Source organism: Diceros bicornis, chromosome 2 (assembly GCF_020826845.1).
Source record: "Diceros bicornis minor isolate mBicDic1 chromosome 2, mDicBic1.mat.cur, whole genome shotgun sequence".
Classification (NCBI taxonomy): Eukaryota; Metazoa; Chordata; class Mammalia; order Perissodactyla; family Rhinocerotidae; genus Diceros; species Diceros bicornis.
The window spans coordinates 58,230,515-58,251,988 of NC_080741.1; the positions used below are offsets into that span (position 1 = coordinate 58,230,515).

Sequence of the window (21,474 nt, forward strand, 5' to 3'; positions counted from 1 at the left end):
TTCAACGGATCCCAGGAATGTGACCTTTTTAACAATCAACCTGAAATTTCCTGATGAGCACTAGTGAGGTAATCTGCATGATAAAACCCCTTCCCCCAAAAGGAGAAGTCCTGGCCTGAAACAATGCTTTCTTTTCTTCGGCTAGTAACTTCCTTGCCCAACTCTCTTTCTGCCTATAGAAACCTTCCATTTTGTACAATTCCTGGAGAATCTCTCTACTTGCCAGGAGGGATACTGCCCCCTTCATGAATTGTTTAATAAAGCCAATTAGATCTTCAAATTACTCAGTTGAATTTTTTTTTCACACTATTATATCAAGAGCATTTCCCAACATCATTAAATATTCTTTGATAATCTGATATTTAATCATTGTAAAATATTCTATTTATGATTGTACCATGATTTGTCCGATTCCCTGTTTGTTAGATATTTATCCTTGCGTGCTAATGTACTTGCACTGATCTCTGATTATTTCCTTAGTATATACCCTCTTAGAGGTGGAATTACTGGGTGAGAACATTTTCAAAGCCCTTGATGTGTATTGTCAAATCCCAGCTCCTTGCACAAGGCCTATTACATGGTAAGTACTCAGTAAGTAATTGTTGAATGAATAAATTCAACAATTTATTGAATTTCAGAAAGGTTGAACCAATATATATTCCCACCAGCAGTATGTGAGAAGAGCCTTGTCTTGGTCAGTCCATATCATGACGGGAGTAGTAATTAAAGCAGAATTTTGGTTTTTGTGATTCTGGCAATGAAATAATCCATTTGCCTTTAAGAAATGGAAGTAAAAAGTTGAATCCTCCCTCAATGATGATATATGGTTTTGTTTTAATAGACTGCTGCTTTTAAACACTGGGACAAAAATGGAAGGTAGGAACAGTTCTGATTATTTTAGGACTGAATCATGAAGTTCCATGTTTCCCTCTTCACATGTCTCTCCACTGGGTCTTGGCCCTTAAGTCAGCATATTATGGCTACCTTGCCACTTAGGGTTGCCCAACAATCCCATTAAGCTTGAGATGGGGGGGGGGGTGCCCTTTAGATATCATCTAGGCCTTTGCTGTGACGTCAAATTTTGATGTGTGTGTTGCGGGGGTGGTTACCAAGAAACTTTGTTCTCTTGTCTGAAATGTAGAAATTTAGGGGAGACGAATTTAAGAGTTACAAACCTTCCCTTCTGTGAACTGTAGGGGAAGGAAGAAACTAATATTGTTTGAGCTTTTATTATGTGCCAAGCCCCTTCCTATCCTACTGCATTCCTCATACCAACCTTTTCATACAGGTATTATTATCTCCATTTTGCAGAGGGGGAGCTGGGGCTCAGAGAGGTTGGGTAACTCACTCAAGGTCACACAGCTGGTAAATGCCAGAGACCTGGAGATCTGGTTATCTAATTCCAAGTCTAACTCTCTCTACTGTCCTGGGATGCTGCTCTGGGAGAGAGCACTGTGGGTGAGATTTCTGTGTGTGTGTTTTGGGGTGGGGGTGGGGTGCCAGGATTGTGGCCTTGGGTTCAGGCAGACTGTAGGACAAATTTGGGGCTGAGAAGTTGATTGTGAAGTTCTCTGGCTCTGGGTTTGAGGTTCTTGGAGACAGTATAGTGGGACTGAGGACTCCAAGTCTGAGGCATCTTGGTTGAGGGTTCTCAGGGTTGAAGGTCTTGTAAGCTAAGAGCTGGGGCCAAGGGTAGAGGCTGGGAGTCCCTGGACCAATGTCCAGTTTTTAGGGACCCCAGTTCAAAGAGCTTGGGTCTGAGGGTTCTAGAGTCCAAGGGCTCCAACTGTGGGGTCCAATTCTGAGGGCCCAACTCTTAGGTTCTTGGGTCTGAAGAGCCAGGTTCAAGGGTTCCCGCAAAACCTGAATCTGAGGGGCTTGTTTTAGAAAGTCTCGGGGTCTGTAGGGCTCAGAATGAGAGTCCCATCCTGAAGGGCCTTTTTCTGGATCGTAGGGTCCCTGGGCCTGGGAGGCCTCGGTGGGAAGGGTCCAGTTGTAAAGGTCTCGGGTCTGACAGTCCCAGCCTCTGAGGGCCTTAATGTGAAAAGCCCAGCACCGAGAGGCTTGGTTTGGGAATCTTGGGGCCTGAGGATTGCAGGATCCCAGGGCTCAGGATGCAGTGTCTTCGGATCTGAAGATCCCTGGAGGTGACGGCTTCGGGTGGAGAGTCCCCGGGTCTGAGGGCTGGTACTAAGGGTACCAGGTGTGCGGTGCGCTGCGAGGAGCTTGGAGGCGCGGGTCCAGGTCAGGGGCGACCGTGGCAGGTTGGCGCTAGGACCCGGCGGGAGGCGGCGGCGGGAAGGGCAGCCAGTGTTGACAGCGGCGGAGGCGGGGCGGGTCGGCACTAGGACCCGGCGGGCCCGCCGGGCCCGGCGGGTGGCGGCGGCGCTCGGGGCGGCGCGTGTTGACAGCGGCGGCGGCGGCGGCGCTCGGCGGGCGGCGGGAGTCGGCGCCTCTGGTTCCTGCCCCTGGCCCCGCGGCGGCTGCGGACAGGCGTCCCGGGATGGCCTTCATGGAGAAGCCGCCGGCCGGCAAGGTGCTGCTGGACGACACGGTGCCGCTGACAGCAGCCATCGAGGCGAGCCAAAGCCTGCAGTCCCACACGGTGCGCGGCCCGCCGGTCGGGCGGCGCGGGGCCCCCCGGGCCGCAGAGGGCTGAGGGCGGCCGGGCGCGGGCCGGGCAGGGGCCCGGGCGGGGACAGGGGCAGAGGTCGGTGGCCCGGGCCAGGAGGGCTCTGGCGTGGCGGTGGTTCTGGGTCAGGGCCCCCGGGGGCCAGGCGATCGCCGAGGTCCGGAGGGGTGGAGGGTGGGAACCGCAGCCCCCTGGGCCGAAGGTGTGGATCGCAGCCCCCAGGGCCAAGGAGACTCGGCAGAGCCCTGGAAAGGGACTCCGAGTGGGGGGGGTGTTGGATTCTCGGGCCCACCTTGGGCCGGCGGAGTAAAAAGATCACTCAGGACCCTCTCTCCACTTCTGCCCGCCTCCAGCCTTCTCCTGCTCTTTGGGGCCGCTGAGTTTCCCTCCTTTCAGCTGGGGATCCGAGTGGTGGGGATAAGAGTGTGCCCGGCTACATGGAAATATGATTTTAGAGCCTCCTTGTCGGGATAGCAGAAAGAAAGTGGCTGGCGTCTGCATCCCCACTTCTAGGTCGGCTGCTTGGCCGAGGCACGAGGAAATGGTGAGAGAGGCAATCTGGGGTCTTGCCGAGGCAGGTGTACGAATGGGCTCCTTCCCTCCTCTCACCTGCTTCTGAGCGGCCAGGGGTAGCATTCATTTGAGTTTAAAATCCACTGGAGTAGCATAAAGGAGTAATAGGTCCTCATAGTCAACACAGGCAGAGTTCATTTCTGTTACATATGCTGTCTTTTATGGGGCCTTAAAACCATGGTGGTTTTCATTTGCCTGTACCTTTTTTTTGAAAAGCACACTATGCAGTATAATTTACAAGCAATAAACCCAGGAACCAGCAAAAAAACAGGAGCTGCCAGCCAGTGGGACTTTGTTTGGGCAATAATGAATGGGGAGAGAGAGATTCCTTAAATTGTGGTGTTTTGTTAGGTCACCAAATCAGATTCCGGCTCAGAGGCTTGTTTGTTTACCATTGCAGTGTTTGGGGTTCATCATCTGGAGGCTAAAGCCCCACACTAGCCTTCTGTTTCTCTTTTTGTTCAAGCTGTGCTGGTCACTTCAAAGAGACCTTTTATTCTGTTGTATTAAAGTGGGACTTTTTTGAACCTCAGTTTCCTCTTCCGACAGCCATGCTTTGCAGGGCTTGGAATGCAAAGTGTTCATTTCCAGTTAGAGAAATGATTATATTTTTAAAAAGTGCATTTCATTTTATTGTGCATATCTTTAATCCTGTTCTGCAGACTTGTGAGAAGGCACTGTATAGAACAGGATTTGTTAAACCCTTTGTAATTTGTGCCTAAGGGAGTATGGGTTAAGGGTTGAAATTTAGGGCAGAGAGTCAAGAATAAATTCTGCTATTAAATTAGATTTTTGACTTGACTGTTGCCAAGTAAATCTTATAACCTTTCAGGGAGTGGGGTTGAGTCTCTTAGGTTTATTTTGTATTGAGAGAGAGAGATGCTTATAAATGCTCACAGACCACCTCTTCCAGGAACCCTTCCATGATGGCCACTGCCCCAAGCCATGTGCTCACCTCCACCTTAACCTTAATCAGTTTATTCTGTAATTACTTCTTTGGTTTTTTTCTCTCTACCAGGCTGTGAGAGGAGGGACACTTCTTATTCATTTTTGTGTCCTAGTCCCTGGCATCTGATAGGATTTCATGTGTTTGTTGAATGAATAAATAAATAAATTGCAACCTTACTTGGCCTCTTTTTCTGTTTGTGTAAAATAGCAGTGATGAAAATTGGAACAACATGGCATCTGAGGCACTAAGTTAAGGGGTCAGTGCTTCAGCAAGGTGGTGAAATATGTAATAAAATTCCATTTTTATTGGAGAGCTTTTCCTTAAGAAATAAAGTAAAATAATTTAGGGTAGAGAATGGCAGTTCCTATAATGATGACTGAACACAAAAGACAGTGACTCACAGGAGACCCACAGAGGCAGATGTGGTGGAGTAAAAAAATGTAGCATTGTCTTGCGTAATTTTTGACTCTTCTGTGTTCTTGTCATTTTAGCTGTAAAATCTGAGACTGAGAAATGTTGCATCAGCCCTGAGCTTTTGTAGAAAATTGTATGCTGATGCAAACTTTTTGGACTATTAGTGCCTTATGAGTAAGTCCCTTTAAAACCGGAACTGTTGGAAACTATTTTGGAAAGAAGTAGTTGTTAAGGGTGGTGTATAGAAGAAAAAGGCATTGTTTTCTATTGAGAAAGTTGAAGGTGGCTTTCCAGTTAGGGGAAGGGAGATGGTATCCCAAAAGTCAGAGGGCCATCCTCCCTTTGAAATGCTGAATCTCTAGGAAGTTGCTCCTTGGCTGTAGGACAGAAACATACAGAGAGAGTATACAGTAGACAGCCTTTGGGTTGGAAGAGGCAACACCTTAATAGAGGTTTGGGCTGACATTTGCTAGTCATGTGACATTGGTTGGGCAAGTTACTTAACCTTTTGATGTTTAGTTTCGTCATTTGTATATGAGGTAATAAATGCCTGCCCTGCCTGCCTCCCAACAGTTGTTACAAAGATCAAAGGAAATAATCTTTATGAAGTATTTGTAAAGTGCATTCCTTCCTTCTTTCATCTGTTCACTCTCTGGCGACATATATCCAAAGGGTTAAACACACTGAAGTGTTATTATTGCAAGTAAGCTGATTTCTGTCCATAGTTCCTTTCATTTATCAAGGCTGTTTAGTCTTGGGAAACAATTTATAGCAGAAAACTTTAGGTTACATATGGCTTAGGATTTGTGGACTTGGGAGAGAAATGCTGTGGATTGGAAATACAATGCCAGAGGGATGAAGAGAACACAAGGTCACCACCGGACAGCCGTATTGGGATAAGTAACTGGCAGAAAGGGCGCAGGTTGGTAGGTGATTCTGTGCCTGACTGTGGTTTGAATGATTTTATTTTCACTTTTATGGAGCACAATGAATTTAGCTTCAGGAAATAGACCAGGCTTCTACTGCAAGGAAATGAAGCTCCCATAAAACCAGAAAGGACAGTATTTAGGGAGAGGATGCTTTGAGTGTAGGGCGGGAGGAAAGGGAAGGCTTTTCCAAGCAAAAGGAATTCTACTCAAAAGCCACACAGGTGAATTGTGGGAAAGTTTGGGAGGACTAAGAGAAAAGACTAGGGAACTGTATAAGTTCTTGGCTCTGTGAAAGGGAAAACTTTTAAAGTCAATGGACTGAAAAGATGCTTACCTAGCTGAAACAGAAACCCGAGGAAAATGAAAGTTTTGGAGAAGGTTGTTATCAAATATGAATATCTGATTTTGCTGGTCAGTATGCTGTAGTGTGTATCTCTTTTTGTGAGGAAGATCAGCCCTGAGCTAACATCCACGCCAATCCCCCTCTTTTCGCTGAGGAAGACCAGCCCTGAGCTAACATCCATTGCCTAGCCTCCTCTTTTTTTTTTCCCCTTTTTCTCCCCAAAGCCCCAGTAGATAGTTGTACGTTATAGTTGCGCATCCTGCTGGTTGCTGTATGTGGGATGCCGCCTCAGCATGGCCCCACCGGCGGTGGGTTGATGCGCGCCCGAGGTCCGAACCGTGGGCCAGTAGCGGAGCGTCTGCACTTAACCCTAAGCCACGGGGCCGACCCTGTAGTGTGTATCTCTTAATCTCAGTTTTCTCCTTTTTAAATATTTTTCTGTGAGGTTCACCCATATCAGGGCCCATTTACTCTGCATTTGGTGCATTTTGTTCTTGAGAAACAAAAGATAATTTTAGTGATATTTGAGGCATAATAGAGAACACTTAAAAAATCTGCAAAAGATAATATTACATGTGAAGATCTTTACTGAAAATGGATCTCTCCTTGAGCCTTTGACTTTTGGAAACCGCATTCCTGCACAGTTTATTTATTCAGCAACACTCATTCATTCAACAAAAATGTGTTGAGTGCCTACTACGTGCCAGGCACATGCTGGAGATACAGTGGGGAACTAGCCATTTTTTGGTGGCCGAGAGGTAATCTTCCCCTGTTTATTAACATAATGTTAGGGGCCGGCCCAGTAGCGCAGCGGTTAAGGTGTGCGCGCTTCGCTGTGGCGGCCTGGGCGGGGTTCGCCGGTTTGGATCCCGGGCGCACACTGACACACCACTTGGCAAGCCATGTTGTGGCGGCAACCCCTATAAAGTGGAGGAGGATGGGCATGGATGTTAGCCCACAGCCAGTCTTCCTCAGCAAAAAAGAGGAGGATTGGCAGATGTTAGCTCAGGGCTGATCTTCCTCACACACACACACACAAACATAATGTTAGTTTGGGGAATTCGTGCAGAGTAATAGGAGTCTTCTTGGAAAGTTTTTTTTTTGGGTGGGAGGACAGCTTTATATAATGCACATACCATACAATTTACCCATTTAAGGTATACAACTTATTCACAAAGTTGTGTATCCATTACCATAATCAATTTTAGAACATTTTCATTACCCCTAAAAGAAGCCCCGAACCCCTTAGCCATCACCCTGGAAAGTTTTATAACATTGCAAGATGCTAAACTCAGGATATATTCTAAGCACAAGTTTTTTAGCTCTTTGGATCCAGTTCCTTTAAGGTTCTCATCAGAGAGACAAACTCCCCATAAACCCTTGTACATATGTTTATATAACCTCTCAGAACCTCAGTGACTTGAAGCTTGCTCTTAGGCTATGGATCTTAGGGTAAGAATCACTGTTGGAAAAATGTTAAAAACTGTAAACCTGGAGAATTGCTTATTTTACTTGGTGAGATATGTGCATCTAAAAAATGCACTAGGGATTGGGCCGGTGGCGCAAACAGTTAAGTGCGCGCAGTCGGCTTCGGTGGCCCGGGGTTCACAGGTTCAGATCCTGGGTGCACACCAACACAGCGCTTATCAAGCCATGCTGTGGTGGCGTCCCATATAAAGTAGAGGAAGATGGGCACAGATGTTAGCTCAGGGCCAATCTTCCTCAGCAAAAAAAGAGGAGGATTGGCGTTGGATGTTAGCTCAGGCCCGATCTTCCTCACCAAAAAAAAAAAAAGCGCTACACTACCGTATATTCCCTACTTTAAGAAGACCCAATATTTAGAACAATAGATGAATTACATCCTGTTAGTGGGAAAAAAATCGCTGTAGGTTGCAGCTTGCCTAGTGCATTGAGGTGTATGTGTCTAGATGGTTTATTAGACAGGGTGGCCCAGGGCAAGGGCAAAGGGCTCTGTGCCAGAAAGCAGGGTGCTTGAACCTTAGCCATGGTTCCGCCTGCTTGTTGCAGCACTTCTGTTGATGATGTCTAAACAAGGCTGCCCACATTGCTTTGACATGGCTTGTCAGGAACCAGTCATTTCTCCTCACTAATTCAGTTGAGGTTTTTTTTGTGGTGATGGGAAGAGGGAATGAATGAAATGTTGGGATGAGAGAATCCTGGATCTGAAGTGTCTGAGAACCATCTGTAGAGGTGAAAATGGAAAGCAATGTTGTTCATCCAGGGCCTTCCTTTGAGGTGCCCTTCTCCCAGGTGAAAAGTGATTCCCCGGCAAGGACTCAGTGCACTTCAGTCTTGCAAGCTTTCCTCTTTGTAGAAGCAGAGGGATATGAAGCCGGAAGCGGGTCTGCTCACATCAGACCTCTAGCATCGGGCCAAGGGTCTGGCCAGCACTGCAGCACCCACTGACCCACCAGAGCACAGGGAATGGCTGGGTGGCACGTGGCTATGCTCTAGGCATCTCTGCACGTGACCATGTGATCACCACATTCACTAGCAGCCTTGCGTATGTTTATTCCACGGGCACTTCTCGAGCTCTGGCTCTCTGGTGGGCACTGTCAGGATGCAGTGGGGAGCAGCCCTGCTCTAGGAGCTCTCAGGATGGAGAGGTGGGTCTGTGAAGGGAGGGCACATCTCTGCCCTTCCCACTCCTTAGATGGTAAGGGCCATTTGAGCAGCTTGCTCTGCCTCTGGCCGTGAATTTCTCTTTAAATGTTTTTCTTTTCCTCTAAGTCCCGCCTTTCATGACTATGTATTGTTATTTTGATTCCATTTCAAACTATCACAGTCCCTGGCACATAGCTAGTAGCATTCAATAAATATTTGTTGAATAAGTGAATTTGTTGAAGGAATACAGTTATTTGAGTGGTAGCTCAGGAAACCCTTCGTGGACTACTACCTACCATCTTACCGACCACGCTGGGTATGATTTTACTTCCTCTGAAATATCCATTCAGCTTTATTTGTCCCCAAAGTGCAAGCATTTTGCACACCTATTATTTCTTTTTTTTTTTTTGTGAGGAAGATCAGCCCTGAGCTAACATCCATGCTTATCCTCCTCTTTTTGCTGAGGAAGACCGGCTCTGAGCTAACATCTATTGCCAATCCTTCTTTTTTTCTCCCCAAAGCCCCAGTAGATAGTTGTATGTCATAGTTGCACATCCTTCTAGTTGCTGTATGTGGGACGCGGCCTCAGCATGGCCGGACAAGCGGTGCGTCGGTGCGCGCCCGGGATGCGAACCCCGGCTGCCAGTAGCAGAGTGCGCGCACTTAACCGCTAAGCCACGGGGCCGGCCCCGTATTATTTCTTACTACCCCGTTTTCTATTTATAGCCTCACCCTTTGACACAGGTGAAACTGAATAACTTGAGGAGAGGGACAATGCCTTAATGACCTTGGACAAATTTCTTAATCTCTCCAGTTTCTTCGTCTGTAAAGTGGGGATAGTAAGAGTCTGTTAGGGCTGCTGTGAGGATTAACTGAGCTTGTACACACGGAGCATTTTGAACAGAGCTCAGCACTAAGTGTCAGCGGTACTGTTGGAGTTTATTACCTCTGTATTTGCCAGAGCACCAGTAACTTTTTAGGCATTAGTTCTTTTTAGGCACTCAAGTATATTGAATGGAAAAAGGAAAATTATTTATTTAAAAGTTTGTCTCACCATCAGCTCTGACTACTTGCTAACAAATGGCAAAAAAGACCAGTGACATCTCAAAGAGCAACTCCCCGCCTCCTTTTTATTTCTTTTTTACCCTGGAGGAACACGTTTTGACAGCCAGGTTCAGGGAGATGCAGCACGAGGTCTCCTTACCGTGCCTGCCTGGCAGCAGAACTGGCTGTTGGTGTTGAGAGGCAGTGGAAGAGGTGCAGGAGGCAAGTGGGCAGGCCACGGGGCTGAGTTGGCAGCCACTGAGCTGGCAGATGAGTTCCCGGAGGCCAGGCCTGAAGCGAGGAGGCCCCTGGCAAATGCCCATTTCAGCTCTTCACATCCCAGCTTTCGTTCATCACCGGAGGAGTCCCAACATCCGTGCACACACATTGGACCTCTGGCAGCGTGGTGAAAAAATAAAATAGAAAGCCCTCTGCTTTATTCTTTCCCCCGTCACTTCCCCTGCCAAGTGACCATGCTGACATGCGGGGGTGGTGCTCAGCTGCTGTCCTCAGAAGGCTGTTTCCTGAGAAATGTACTTGTATTCTATACCGCCCAGCTGACTTCCTTTCCTAAGTGGAGTGCACCAGTAATCAGGCTGTGTGGGTGCATATCCTGAGGCTGGATGCAGTTCACTCTAGGAAGCACACAGTTTCTGCCTCGTCAGAAAGCCTCTAAGGTGCTGGAACGTTAGCAAGCACTTATGAAGAGTCTTCTGTGTGCCAGGCACTGTGCTGTGTATTAAGATAAAAAGATGAATGAAACAGGGCATTTCCATCCTGGTAGAGGTGGCGGACAAATAAACCAAAGGTGAAGTAAGGTACTGAAAGTGCCAGTCTGCCTGGGAGCAGTGAGGGCATAGTGGGAGTGGCTCCACCCAGGTCGTCCTGGGAACGAGGAAGGGCTTACCAGAGCCCTTCAGAGAACACGTTCTAAATCAGCACTCCCCAGGCAGTTTTTAACTTGCAAACTCCTTTCATAGTAATATTGAATTGTAAAAAACCCCTCTGAAAGTGATTTTAAATTTAAAAAATATTTTATTCAGATTAGTACATTATTAAAAATTATATTGATGTTTGGTATCTGAATTACATGGATTTCTGCAATATTAGAGACAATAAGAATTGTGATAAGATGAATACAACTTAAGGCACCGATAAAGAGCATCTTCAGATAGTGCAGAATTACCAATCTTATGATGATTTTCACTTCTTGTATCTCTCACTAACTTCTTACTAACTCATATTTGCCTTTAGCATTCCTTAAGCCTGCCTTTAGTCATGGTCCATTGTCGGTGTAAATGAAACATATGACTAAGAACAAAATCAGTTAAAAAGCTGTATGATGGTCAAAACCATGATAAACCAACTAACTCACAAACACACTCATCTGATCTCTATGACCCCTCCCATGCTTCCTGCGTGCGCACTTGGAGACTCTTTAGTCTGTTCTGATTTAAAGGGTGAAAATGTTTAAATAATTATTTTATTGATGGATTTTTTTTAAAAAAGTAGTAGAAACAGAAGACTTATAACCTTTAACACATAAATCCTAAAACACCTTCCAGAGCCCCTAGTCGTTTATCCTATTCCAAACTGTTACTAACCCCCCATAAAGATCTCGGTTTAAAAAACTAAAGAATGTCTAGCTATGTTCTGAGGCCAGGCTGCACTTGCAGACTTCAAGAGTTCATTAGTTCATTCAGCAGATACAGTTGTGCATACGCCCCTGTGTTCCTGGTACCTTCTAGGCAGTGGGAAGGCAGGTCTAAGCAAGACAGACTTAGTCCCTGCCTTCATTTGTTCATTCATTCCAAAAGGATTTATTGTGGAGGATTCTGGTGTGGGATAAAAGATGGAAAAGGGGGACTGGAGCCAATTGTGGGCCCCTTGGAAGTCAGGCTAAGGGATCTGAACAGCAGTGAGGGGACTTGAGCAGATATGTGGCATGTGAAAGTGGTATTTTGGAAAGCTTCATTTGCTGGCCATGTGCAAGGTTTGGTAAGAAGGGTGAAGGAAGGGGAGAGGAGAGTCCAGGGTAATAATGAAGCAGTGAAGTTAGAAAGGCCACATCTCAGGTCAATGGCAGGAGAGAGAGAAGGAAGGGAGAGAGGGAGGAACACAACAGAGGACAAGTCTGCTAGGTAGAAGCCATGAGGGAAACAGAGGCACCAGAAATGATCAAAGAAATAGTACAAGGGAAACAAGGGGTGGCTGGTCTTCCCAGGAAGATGATGAGTCTAACTTTGGTTTTACATGTTTTGAGTAATACTGAAAAGGCAGGGGTACTTGTCATGATAACAGCTAACATTGTTTAAGAACTTATGACATGCCAAGTCTTGTGCTAAGCGTTTTGAATTACTTATTCTCTCTCTCTGTCAGCTTTGTTGAAGTATAATTTACGTGCAATTATTCACCAATTTTATGTATACAATTTGATGTTTTGACAAATGTGTACACCCATGTAACCACTGTGTAACATTTTCATCACTCCAGATATTTCCTCAGTGCCCCTTTGCAGTCAGTACCCTCCCTCTGGTCCCTGGCAACTACTGATCTGCTTCCTGTTACTACTGTTTCACCTTTCCTAGAGTGTCATATAAATGGAATCTTACAGGGTATAGTTTTGTGTGTTTGGCATCTTTCACTTAGCATAAAGCTTTGAGATTCTTCCATGTTGTTACATGTTTCTTTTTATTGCTGAGTACTATTCCACTGTATGGATGTATCACAGTTTGTTATCCATTCACCAGCTTGTAGACATTTGGGTTGTTTCCAGTTTGGGGCTATTGTGAATAGAGCTGCTGTGAATATTTGAGTACAAGTCTTGGTGTAGACATATTTTCTCCTGGGTAAATACCTAGGAATAGAATTGCTGAGTCATACAGTAAGTGTATATTTAACTTTATAAGAAATTGCCAAACTCTTGTAGATTCTCATTTGATCCTTGTAACAACTCTGAATTGAGTTTGTTATTATCCTCATTTTTCAGTTGGAAGAAATGAGGTGCAGAGAGGGTAAGTAATTTGCTCCAGGCCACCGGGCTGGGGGCGGCAGAATGAAGGTTTGTATGAGGCCAGTGGACTTGGAATGAAAGAGAACCAGTGGGGAGCCGTCCCCATCTTGATCTGTTATTAGTGCCCTTAGAGCAATGGACCTGTTTGATGGCTCCACTAAGCGTAGGCCTAGATGAGGACAAGTTAGGGGTCCTCCCCTGAACCACAGACCCAGACACTATTTTGGGTGACCATTTTCTCAGTTCTCCCATCTGGGCTGTATAGGAGTAGAGATAATTCAACTCACTACATTCAAAATGTTATGATTTCAACATGTAATCAATATAAAAATTATTAATATATTTTACATTCTTTTTGTCATATAAAGTTTTTGAAATCTCGTGTATTTTACAATTATAACATATCTCAATGTGAACTAGCCACATCTCAGGTACCCCATAGCCACATATTGCTTGTGGTTACTGTATTGGACAGCACAGATATAGACATTAAAAATAATAATACCCAGACGTATGGTTACTAGTATGGAAAGAGATTCATGTTATATTAAGTGGAAAAAAAGCAAGTCATAACACTATGTTTAGTATGCTTACATTTTCATAAATATCTGTGTTTATATCTGCAAATAGTCTATAACTGTGCTGTTCAGTACTGTAGCCACTAGACTACTTTAATTTAATAAAATTAAAAATTCAATCCCCTAGTCACACTAGACACATGTGCATAGTGGCTGCCATATTGGATGTCACTGCCTTAGGCCATTACTTTCTCCAAACTGCTGAACCAGTTGACAAAGGGTGAGCTAGAGAGTAGGACTTTCTAGCCCTGTGACCAGCGAGACTTTGTGATCATTGAGATCCAGAGCCTCTATGTTTTTGTTTTTTTTTTTTTTTGCTGAGGAAGAGTCACCCTGAGCTAACATCTGTTGCCAATCTTCCTCTTTTTGAGCTTGAGGAAGATTAGCCGTGAGCTAACGTCTGTGCCAATCTTCTTCTATTTTGTATGTGGGTTGCCGCCATAGCATGGCTGACAAGTGGTGTAGGTCCCTGCCTGGGATCTGAGCCCATGAACCCGGCCCACTGAAGCAGAGCATGCTGAACTTAACCACTATGCCACAGGGCCAGCCCCCTTTCATGGTTTTTAACAGTAAAGCACAGGGAAGAAGTTCATTTATTGTGCAGCTGTTGTTAGTGTTTAATAGGAGCATAGCGTGGAAGCAAAACAGCTAGTCAAAGACTCTGTTCCATTTTGGTACAACTGAAATTAACTACCATTCAAATTGCTGAGTACTCCATAAATCTGGTGTCCATTTTAGTCATGTTCTTATAAAATGCTTCCTTTATGCTTCTTCAGAACCTTCCTAGTGTTTAATACTGTAAAGAGAAAATAGTTTTCTTATTTGCACACAGCTTCTATGCAGTGTCCAGATTACATTCAGCCCAGATTTACAGACAGCAGTTTGTGTACGTGTTGTAGGAGGTGAGTTGCAGAGTGCAGGGACAGTAAAGTTGGGAGACTGAGTTCTGCAGGTATATTTAACTCATATTCCCCAGGCCTGGGCTCTTACTCTGCCTCTCACTTGCTCCCGGTTGTGTCCTGACTTGATGGACTGGTTCTGCTTGTTCAGCTGACTTCTATTCATCTGATTGAGAGGGCATGTGATGTGAAAGCATTCTTCCTAAATCCATACAACTGCGATGCTGGCCTGGGGTGGAGTCCATTCTCATCACTTACTAGCTATATGCCCTTGTTAAGGCATCGACCTCTCTGAGCCTGGGGGTTCTTGGGAAAGAGAGATAGTGACAGGTGCCTCCAGTCCTTGCTGGGAGATGGACTAAGCTGAGGAGCAGAAGATGTAGAGTAAGTGCTCCATAAACAAGCAGTCATTACCTTCAGCTCTGAAGAGATATGGCAGCATGGCATGGAGAGTCACTTTCGTGGTTGATTCTGAATTAGAACTGGTGTCTGAGGAGAACGCAGCGACATTTTTAGGCTAGGTAGAATAAATTTATGTGTAGACAACCCTCCATTATCCTTAGTGGTGGTGACCGTTTCTACTATAAATTGTTAAAACCAGAAGGGACTCCACTAGCTTGACTTCAACTCATAGTTTCAAGCTTCTTTCCTACCAAATGTTTTACCACTCCCGATACAAGTGGAAGAGTTCGTTTATTTGACTTTCATCTTCTGTTTTCCCAGCCTCCTCAGCACAGTAAAAGTACTAATGAGTCGTAAAATGACCAAACGTTCCCTTGACAAAGGAAAAAAGATGATAGCTTGCATTTATCATTGATAACATACTGTGCTCTTGTCCAAGCTCAGATAATCTCAATCCTTATCTTATCCCTCAGGATTCCTTATTTTAAAGGAGCATGTTTTAAGTTACATGTGTAGCAAACAAAGAAACTTTAAAAAATTGTTTTTCCTGATTATAAAAGTAATATATGCTCATTGAGGATAACCTGAAAAGTATAGAAAAAATAGCTAAGAGAATTTAAACCACACATAATTTCATCTCCAGAGACATCTACTGTTAACATTTGGTGTAGTTCCCTCTACCTATCAATGTTATCACAGAATTTTTTATCCTTTTTTAATATTTAGGAGTATAGCATATGCCTTTTCCTGTGTAATGAAAAATTATTTTAATACATCTTTTTATAATTTTTTTCCCTCGGTGCTTTTTTTTTTTTTTATAATTTTATTTATTTATTTTCCCCCCAAAGCCCCAGTAGATAGTTGTATGTCATAGCTGCACATCTTTCTAGTTGCTGTATGTGGGACGCGGCCTCAGTATGGCCAGAGAAGCAGTGCGTCCGTGCGCGCCCGGGATCCGAACCCGGGGTGCTAGCAGCGGAGTGCACGCACTTAACCGCTAAGCCATGGGGCCAGCCTTCCCTTAGTGCTCTTAATAGTGCTATTGCTGTCTCCTGTGCTTGCTGAATAAAGCCATGATATGTTCGCCTGCAGATACCTGGTGTTTGCTATTTTCTTAGCAGAAAAGAAAACTAAGATACAAAGCTGGCTGTTGTGCTGGATGCTCTAAATATATGATCTCATCTGAGCCTCACCACAACCCTGTTGGAAAGGTATGATTGTGCAGATGGATAAACTGAGGCTCAGAGAAGTTAGGTTACAAAACTAGTAAGTGGCAGTTGGGCTTTGAATTCTGATCTCTGTGAATGGAAAGCTGGTTCCCTTTCCCCCTGAGGACTTGTGGTTGTGGTATGGGGGAGGGGTGGCACATTGTGGCTGATCATCAGATGGTGACCAGCTCCTCCGTCAGGCTCCAGAAGGACTCCCAGTGGTCTGTCTTTGGGGCAGTGGCAATTAGGGGTAGGTAGAGAAGTGGCCCCAGGAGGAGGAGCACTTCCGTCCTAGCAGGTCCTCAGGTTGGTGCCAGCTGAAGGCAGGAGGGATGAAGATTTGGCCACCTTAGATACCAGAGCCCACATAAAAATCATTTCCAACCAGATCAGAGTTTCTGTGTTTAATCGTCCTTTCTAGCCGGTTAAATATGTGGTGGGTGGTTCTCTGAGGTTATGTTCACTGCTTCCATTTCTATACTTTTAGGGCATCAGCCCAAGTGATGTGAGGATTGCTGAACTAAGTGAAGGTTATATTTCATTTTAAATTACTATTTAATTGAATCTCAGATTTTTGAGGTTTTTTTCCTTTGCTTTGATGTAAGATGGAATTACTGGGTTCCCATCTTGGCAAATTATGTAATTTGCTTTGGCGTCATTTAAAGGTCATTGTACTATAGAATGCTCCAGGAACTGCTACTTACAAAGCCATATCTATTCTGTAGTCATGTCTGAGGCCAAAAGGATTTTTGCGTGCTGCTTTGCAGTATTTCTCATAGCTGGAACACTGGCTGTCTTTGAAGTCGGCGTGGAGACCAGCTTCCCTGGCAGGGCAGGAGACCCACCCGCAGAGGGGAGTGTGGACTTCAAAAGGCCGGTGGAAGGCAGAAGCATGCGCAGTACCAGCTGCTCCATCTCCCTGCAGGAGTCACAGTGTGTTTGTGATGTGTTCCTTGTCCCTTCTGTGAACACAGTAGAAACTGGAGACTTTGTTTTGCATAAAGTTAAAGCACGTGGTTCTATGATTCAGTCAGTTAGATTTTAAATGAAATTTATTTCACTTGGTTGAAAAGGAGATACACTAGGCTTTCCTCGCCTGCCAAAATTTAGGTTAAGATGGTGGTGATTCTTCAGATGCCTTTTAAAACTCATCATGCTTTCATTTGTTTGGGGGCAGGTTTTGCACATTGTTGGATTGCACAGCAATTAAAATAAAAGAAATGTACATTCTAGCCCTGAAAATCTGTGGATGAAACAATGATAAATACTGAATACTTAGCAGAGCAAGGAGTAATCATTAATTCTAAGTGAAATATTGAGGACTGTTAGCAGCCAGGCAGGTGACTGATGAGCTGAGCAGAAGTCCTACAACTATGAGAATTTCCCCAGAAACCTTCTGTCCTTCAGGGCCATGCTGCCCATTGCCCGTGGGCTGCAGCTTTTGTGCTGTGTGATCCTGTGGGTTGAATATTGATTTTATAAAGGGATGATAAGTCTGAGGGCTTGGGAGATCACGTGGAGATTTTCTGGAGCGTGCTATTTGACTTTACCCTGATGTCGGTGCACATGAAAAAGAGCAACATTCTTCCTCCTTCCCGAAGGTGCAAGCAGTCAGTCAGCAAATACCCAGCAACTGTATTTGCTGCGCTTCTGCCATTGGCCTGATCTTGTGCTGGGTGCTAGAAATGTGTGGTTCTAGTCCTTGAAGAACTTAATCCAGTTGGAGAGATCCCTCCTCCCCAAACATAGACAGACATGGAACAAAAATAGCAGTACTGTGATTAAAAAGCTGCATTTCCCAGGTTTTGAATAGGTAGAATAGCAAAGAGGGGGAGGAGGTAAGGGATGTTTAGGATACAAAGAGTCTGAGTGGGTAAGGAGGGTTTGAGTAGAAAGAAAGGGTTAGGACAGTTTGGTCAGGTGGAGGAAGAACATGGAAGCCAGGCTAGGGAGTTTGGGTTTTATCCTGTGGCTGGTGGGAGCCCTGGAAGGTTCCTGAGCAGGGAAGCAGCATAATGTTGAATCAAGGTCGCTTGTGCTCAGCATTCTTTGCAGGCCTTCCTATGAAGGAAAAGTGCCAGGAGGAAGCAGGTTTGGGAATGAACTCAGAGGAGTGGTGTGGCTAGTGGGTGGTGGAGACAAACAGACCTGGCCTCTTATCCCAGATCCTCCGCTTTCTAGCCCATGCGTTCATCCTTTCAGAGACTCATTTCCCTTCGCTGTAAAAGGAGGGTGATGGTTCTTCCTTGCTTACCTCAAAGGGCCATTAGCAGATCGGGAGAGTGGTGGCAATGGAGGCCACCACTACAGGGCCCAGAGTAGGGGATCCCTAGAGGGCTCAGGATGGGTACATACTATACCCAAGAAGACAGGAGAGCTGAGCTCTTATGAAGAGGCAGGGAGGGATGAGAGTGAAGGTAGAGGAGACTGTGAGGTTTGGTGGGTGCTTGGTTCGTTTCCTTCCTCTCATGAAAGGGTTTTTATTTTTGTAGTGTGAGGCTGCTTCCTGTTTAAGAGATTTTAGAACTGTGATTCTTGCCCCTGGCTGCACATTAGAATCACCTGGGGAACTTTTAAGATCTACGGGTGCCCCAGCCCAGACACGATAAATCAGAATCTCTGGGTGCAAGCCTAAGTATCTTTTAAAAAAGTTCTCTAGGTGATTCTAGAAGGCAGCAGGGTTGGGACCCTCCACTTTAGAGGTAGAGATATGGGAACACTGACAGGTATCTGTAAAATACCAGCTGCCCTTGTGTTTCTGTACTTTGAGTCTCAGAGTAAATTAGGTAGCTGTGCCCAAAGAGAAGAGAGAATTACATGGGTTAGGCTGGTTTGAAGGCTTGCTTAAGTTTCGGCTTTAGCTCCTTTTAACACGTTTCTTTCAAAGTGGTCTGCGTTTGTAACCTCACTAAAGTAATTTGGGGCCAGACAGATTCAAAGTAAGTTTTCCTAAAATCTCATCAAACCGAAGCATCTTTGAATACCAGCTACTGTGCAGTGAAATCTAAATACCTTTTCAGAAACTCAGGAAACACAAAATGCCAGTGAGGATGCTTACTTGGAAAAAGCCTATGTTGGAAGCATTAATCAACAGTTGTGGAAATGATAGCCCCCATCCCAGCACCCTCTGGATAAGGGTCAATAGGTCTGCATCATTAGGGGTGAACCACTTGAGTTCCACGGACTAGTGAGGAGCCCCATCTTTCAGGACCGCAGAAAGAGCCAGGCTTAGAACGTTCCCAGGTCACTGGGGTTTGCCAGCCCTGTCTGGCAGGTTGGAAAGTCTTAGGAATTAGCGACTTGGCTTCCAGTTCCTGATCATCTGCTTTGTAGCTATGTGACCTTGGACAGCTCATTTGATTTTGCTGAGCCGAGCTGAGATCTCATACCCTCTAGGCGGCTATGAGGATTGAATGAAAAGTGTTGAGTAAGGGGCTTAGCAAAGTTCCTGGCACAAGATCAGTGCTCATTTTATGATAATTCACTCTTCTCTTCTCTCACTTAAGTCAGAAATCACGTCCTGGTGCCTTGCCAGTTTGAAGAACTTCGGCACCAGACCACATTGACTTGCCAAAATGCTCACATGCTAGGGCTTGACAAGTGGCCACCTTGCCCCACCAAGACAAGGGTGTGGTGTCCGGAGGAGGAGCAGGAAGGAGAAGGCCCTTTGGGGAAGTGGCAGCAGATGGCAAGGTTTGGTGGCAGGCATAGATCGATGTGACTCAGGGCTGCCCTGCAGGGCTCCTAGCTCTCCCTCCTATGTCCGCTGGGCATTGGTGGTTTATCGTCTCTTTTATACACGCTACACGTTCTGTTCCACATCAGAGAGTGTAGTAATTCACTGGAGGATTCTGGGCTGCTGACTCCAGCTCAAGAGGTGGAGGCCTGACTTCAAATGTCAGGTTTCTACTGGTCCCAAGGGCCCTCTTCTCTAGGCTTTAACAAGAGCTACAGCCTGGTTGCAAGCAGTAGACAGCGCTGGCCTCTATCTACTAGATGTCAGTAGCATTCGCCCCTCCCCTGTGACAACTAAAGATGTCACCAGACATTGCCAAATGTCCTCTGGGGGTGGGAGCACCCTCTTTGGAGAACAATGACCTAAACATAAAGAGTTGGCAGCAACATTAATTACGATGCCTTTTTGGGATATCGCAATCTGACATCAGGACCCAGGCACTATCTTGTAGCTATTGCTTCTCTTCTGCCACATGCTTCTCCCAAACATTATTGTGTGCTGTTTTATAGGCAAGTTTAAAAAAAATGTGACTACGCAGGGAAGGAATGGAGTCAAACTCTCTTGTTTGGAGTCATATCCCCAGCATGAATGAAGCACAGGGATGGGAACGTGACAGTTACTTAGTTGATGTTTACAATCAGCAGCAACATCTTTGTAAAACACAGTTCCATACATCAAGCTCAGAGTATATAAGGCAGGACAGCAACTGTTTACTTAGTACCTACCAAGTGCCCAACACTGAGCTGGAATTTTTAAAATTAATATCATTCCTCTGATAAATCATAGTGAAGCAGTGCATGCCCGAAGTGATTTTTGAGAATTAATATTTTCCCCCAACTTTAGACATCAAAAAAACTAGTCTATGGGTACTTGTTTGGAATTACTCAATTATATGTGCTAATTTCAGCTCTACTATAAGAATGCAAAAGCCCAGAAAATTTGCCAGTAAGACAAACCAGAGAAAGGAGGAAAATTTCAAAGCTAAAGGACTGATCCCAAATTATAAGAATGTCAGATATTTTTAGCATTGTATCTTTACCTATTCAGAAATAATTGTATCAGCATATTCCTTAAGAGATTTGCCACACTACACAAATCAGTTTTGAAATATTTATTTTATAACTCTATATGAAATCAGCTAAGCATGGTGCCAGGTACATAGCTGATTCACTTATAATTGAGTGGATATTTTTGAGTGTACCATCCTTAACACATTTCAGAGGAGGCAGAAGTTCCTGCTTGTGTGGACTTTATCCATATTTTGCTAAATAAACAGAATGGAAATGAATGATAGTAGAATAAGATCTATTTTATTTATTTATTTATTTTTAAACAGTTTTATTTATTTATTTATTTTTTTGTGAGGAAGATCAGCCCTGAGCTAACATCCATGCTAATCCTCTTTTTGCTGAGGAAGACTGGCTCTGAGCTAACATCTATCATCAATCCCCCTCCTTTTTTTTTTTCCCCAAAGCCCCAGTAGATAGTTGTATGTCATAGTTGCACATCCTTCTAGTTGCTCTATGTGGGATGCGGCCTCAGCATGGCCAGAGAAGCGGTGCGTCGGTGCGCGCCTGGGATCCGAACCCGGGCCGCCAGTAGCGGAGCGTGTGCACTTAACCGCTAAGCCAGAGGGCCGGCCCATAAGGTCTATTTTAATGTCCAGTTACCTTTTAACAATGCTTATTTGGCTTTATTTTCTAAGTATTCTATTCAAATCAGAATTGATTCAGTAGAAAGGATTCGTTGAGTACTGTGTTGGTAAGAATAATGACTATGAGTAACGCGTTGTCATACCGTCTAAGATATTAAAGTAATTCTGATCATTTGAGGAAAAAACGTTGACATTCTTTAAATGATTTAATCTCTGCCTTCGTCATAACTCCCTGTGGGTATAAGCAGAAGGATGGACTAGGCCTGTGTTTCTTGCTTCTTTATTAGTAAGAATTACCTGGGCAGGCTATTAAAACATCTAATTCCTGGGTTTCTATCCTAGAGATTCTGATTCAGCAAGTCTGGTGCAAGGCCTGGGAATGTGTATTTTTAACACTTCCTCTTCTCCCTGCCCTGCCCCCCAACAGTGATTTTTATGATCAGGCAGGTTTGGGGGTCACTGGATTTGGTACTTT

The 21,474-nt window shown here is 44.9% G+C and overlaps 1 protein-coding gene across 7 annotated transcripts in view; it reads left to right on the forward strand.

The window, feature by feature from the left end:
- Window positions 1-2,427: 2,427 nt before the first annotated feature.
- The window catches only part of PXK (PX domain containing serine/threonine kinase like), a 73,891-nt gene continuing 54,844 nt past the window's right edge, over window positions 2,428-21,474 (forward strand). For all 7 annotated transcript variants that reach the window (XM_058562031.1, XM_058562036.1, XM_058562065.1 and 4 more), the window contains exon 1: window positions 2,428-2,605. In XM_058562031.1, the coding sequence (XP_058418014.1) occupies window positions 2,504-2,605 (102 nt within the window). In that variant the 5' untranslated portion in view covers window positions 2,428-2,503. The remainder of the gene's footprint in view (window positions 2,606-21,474) is intronic.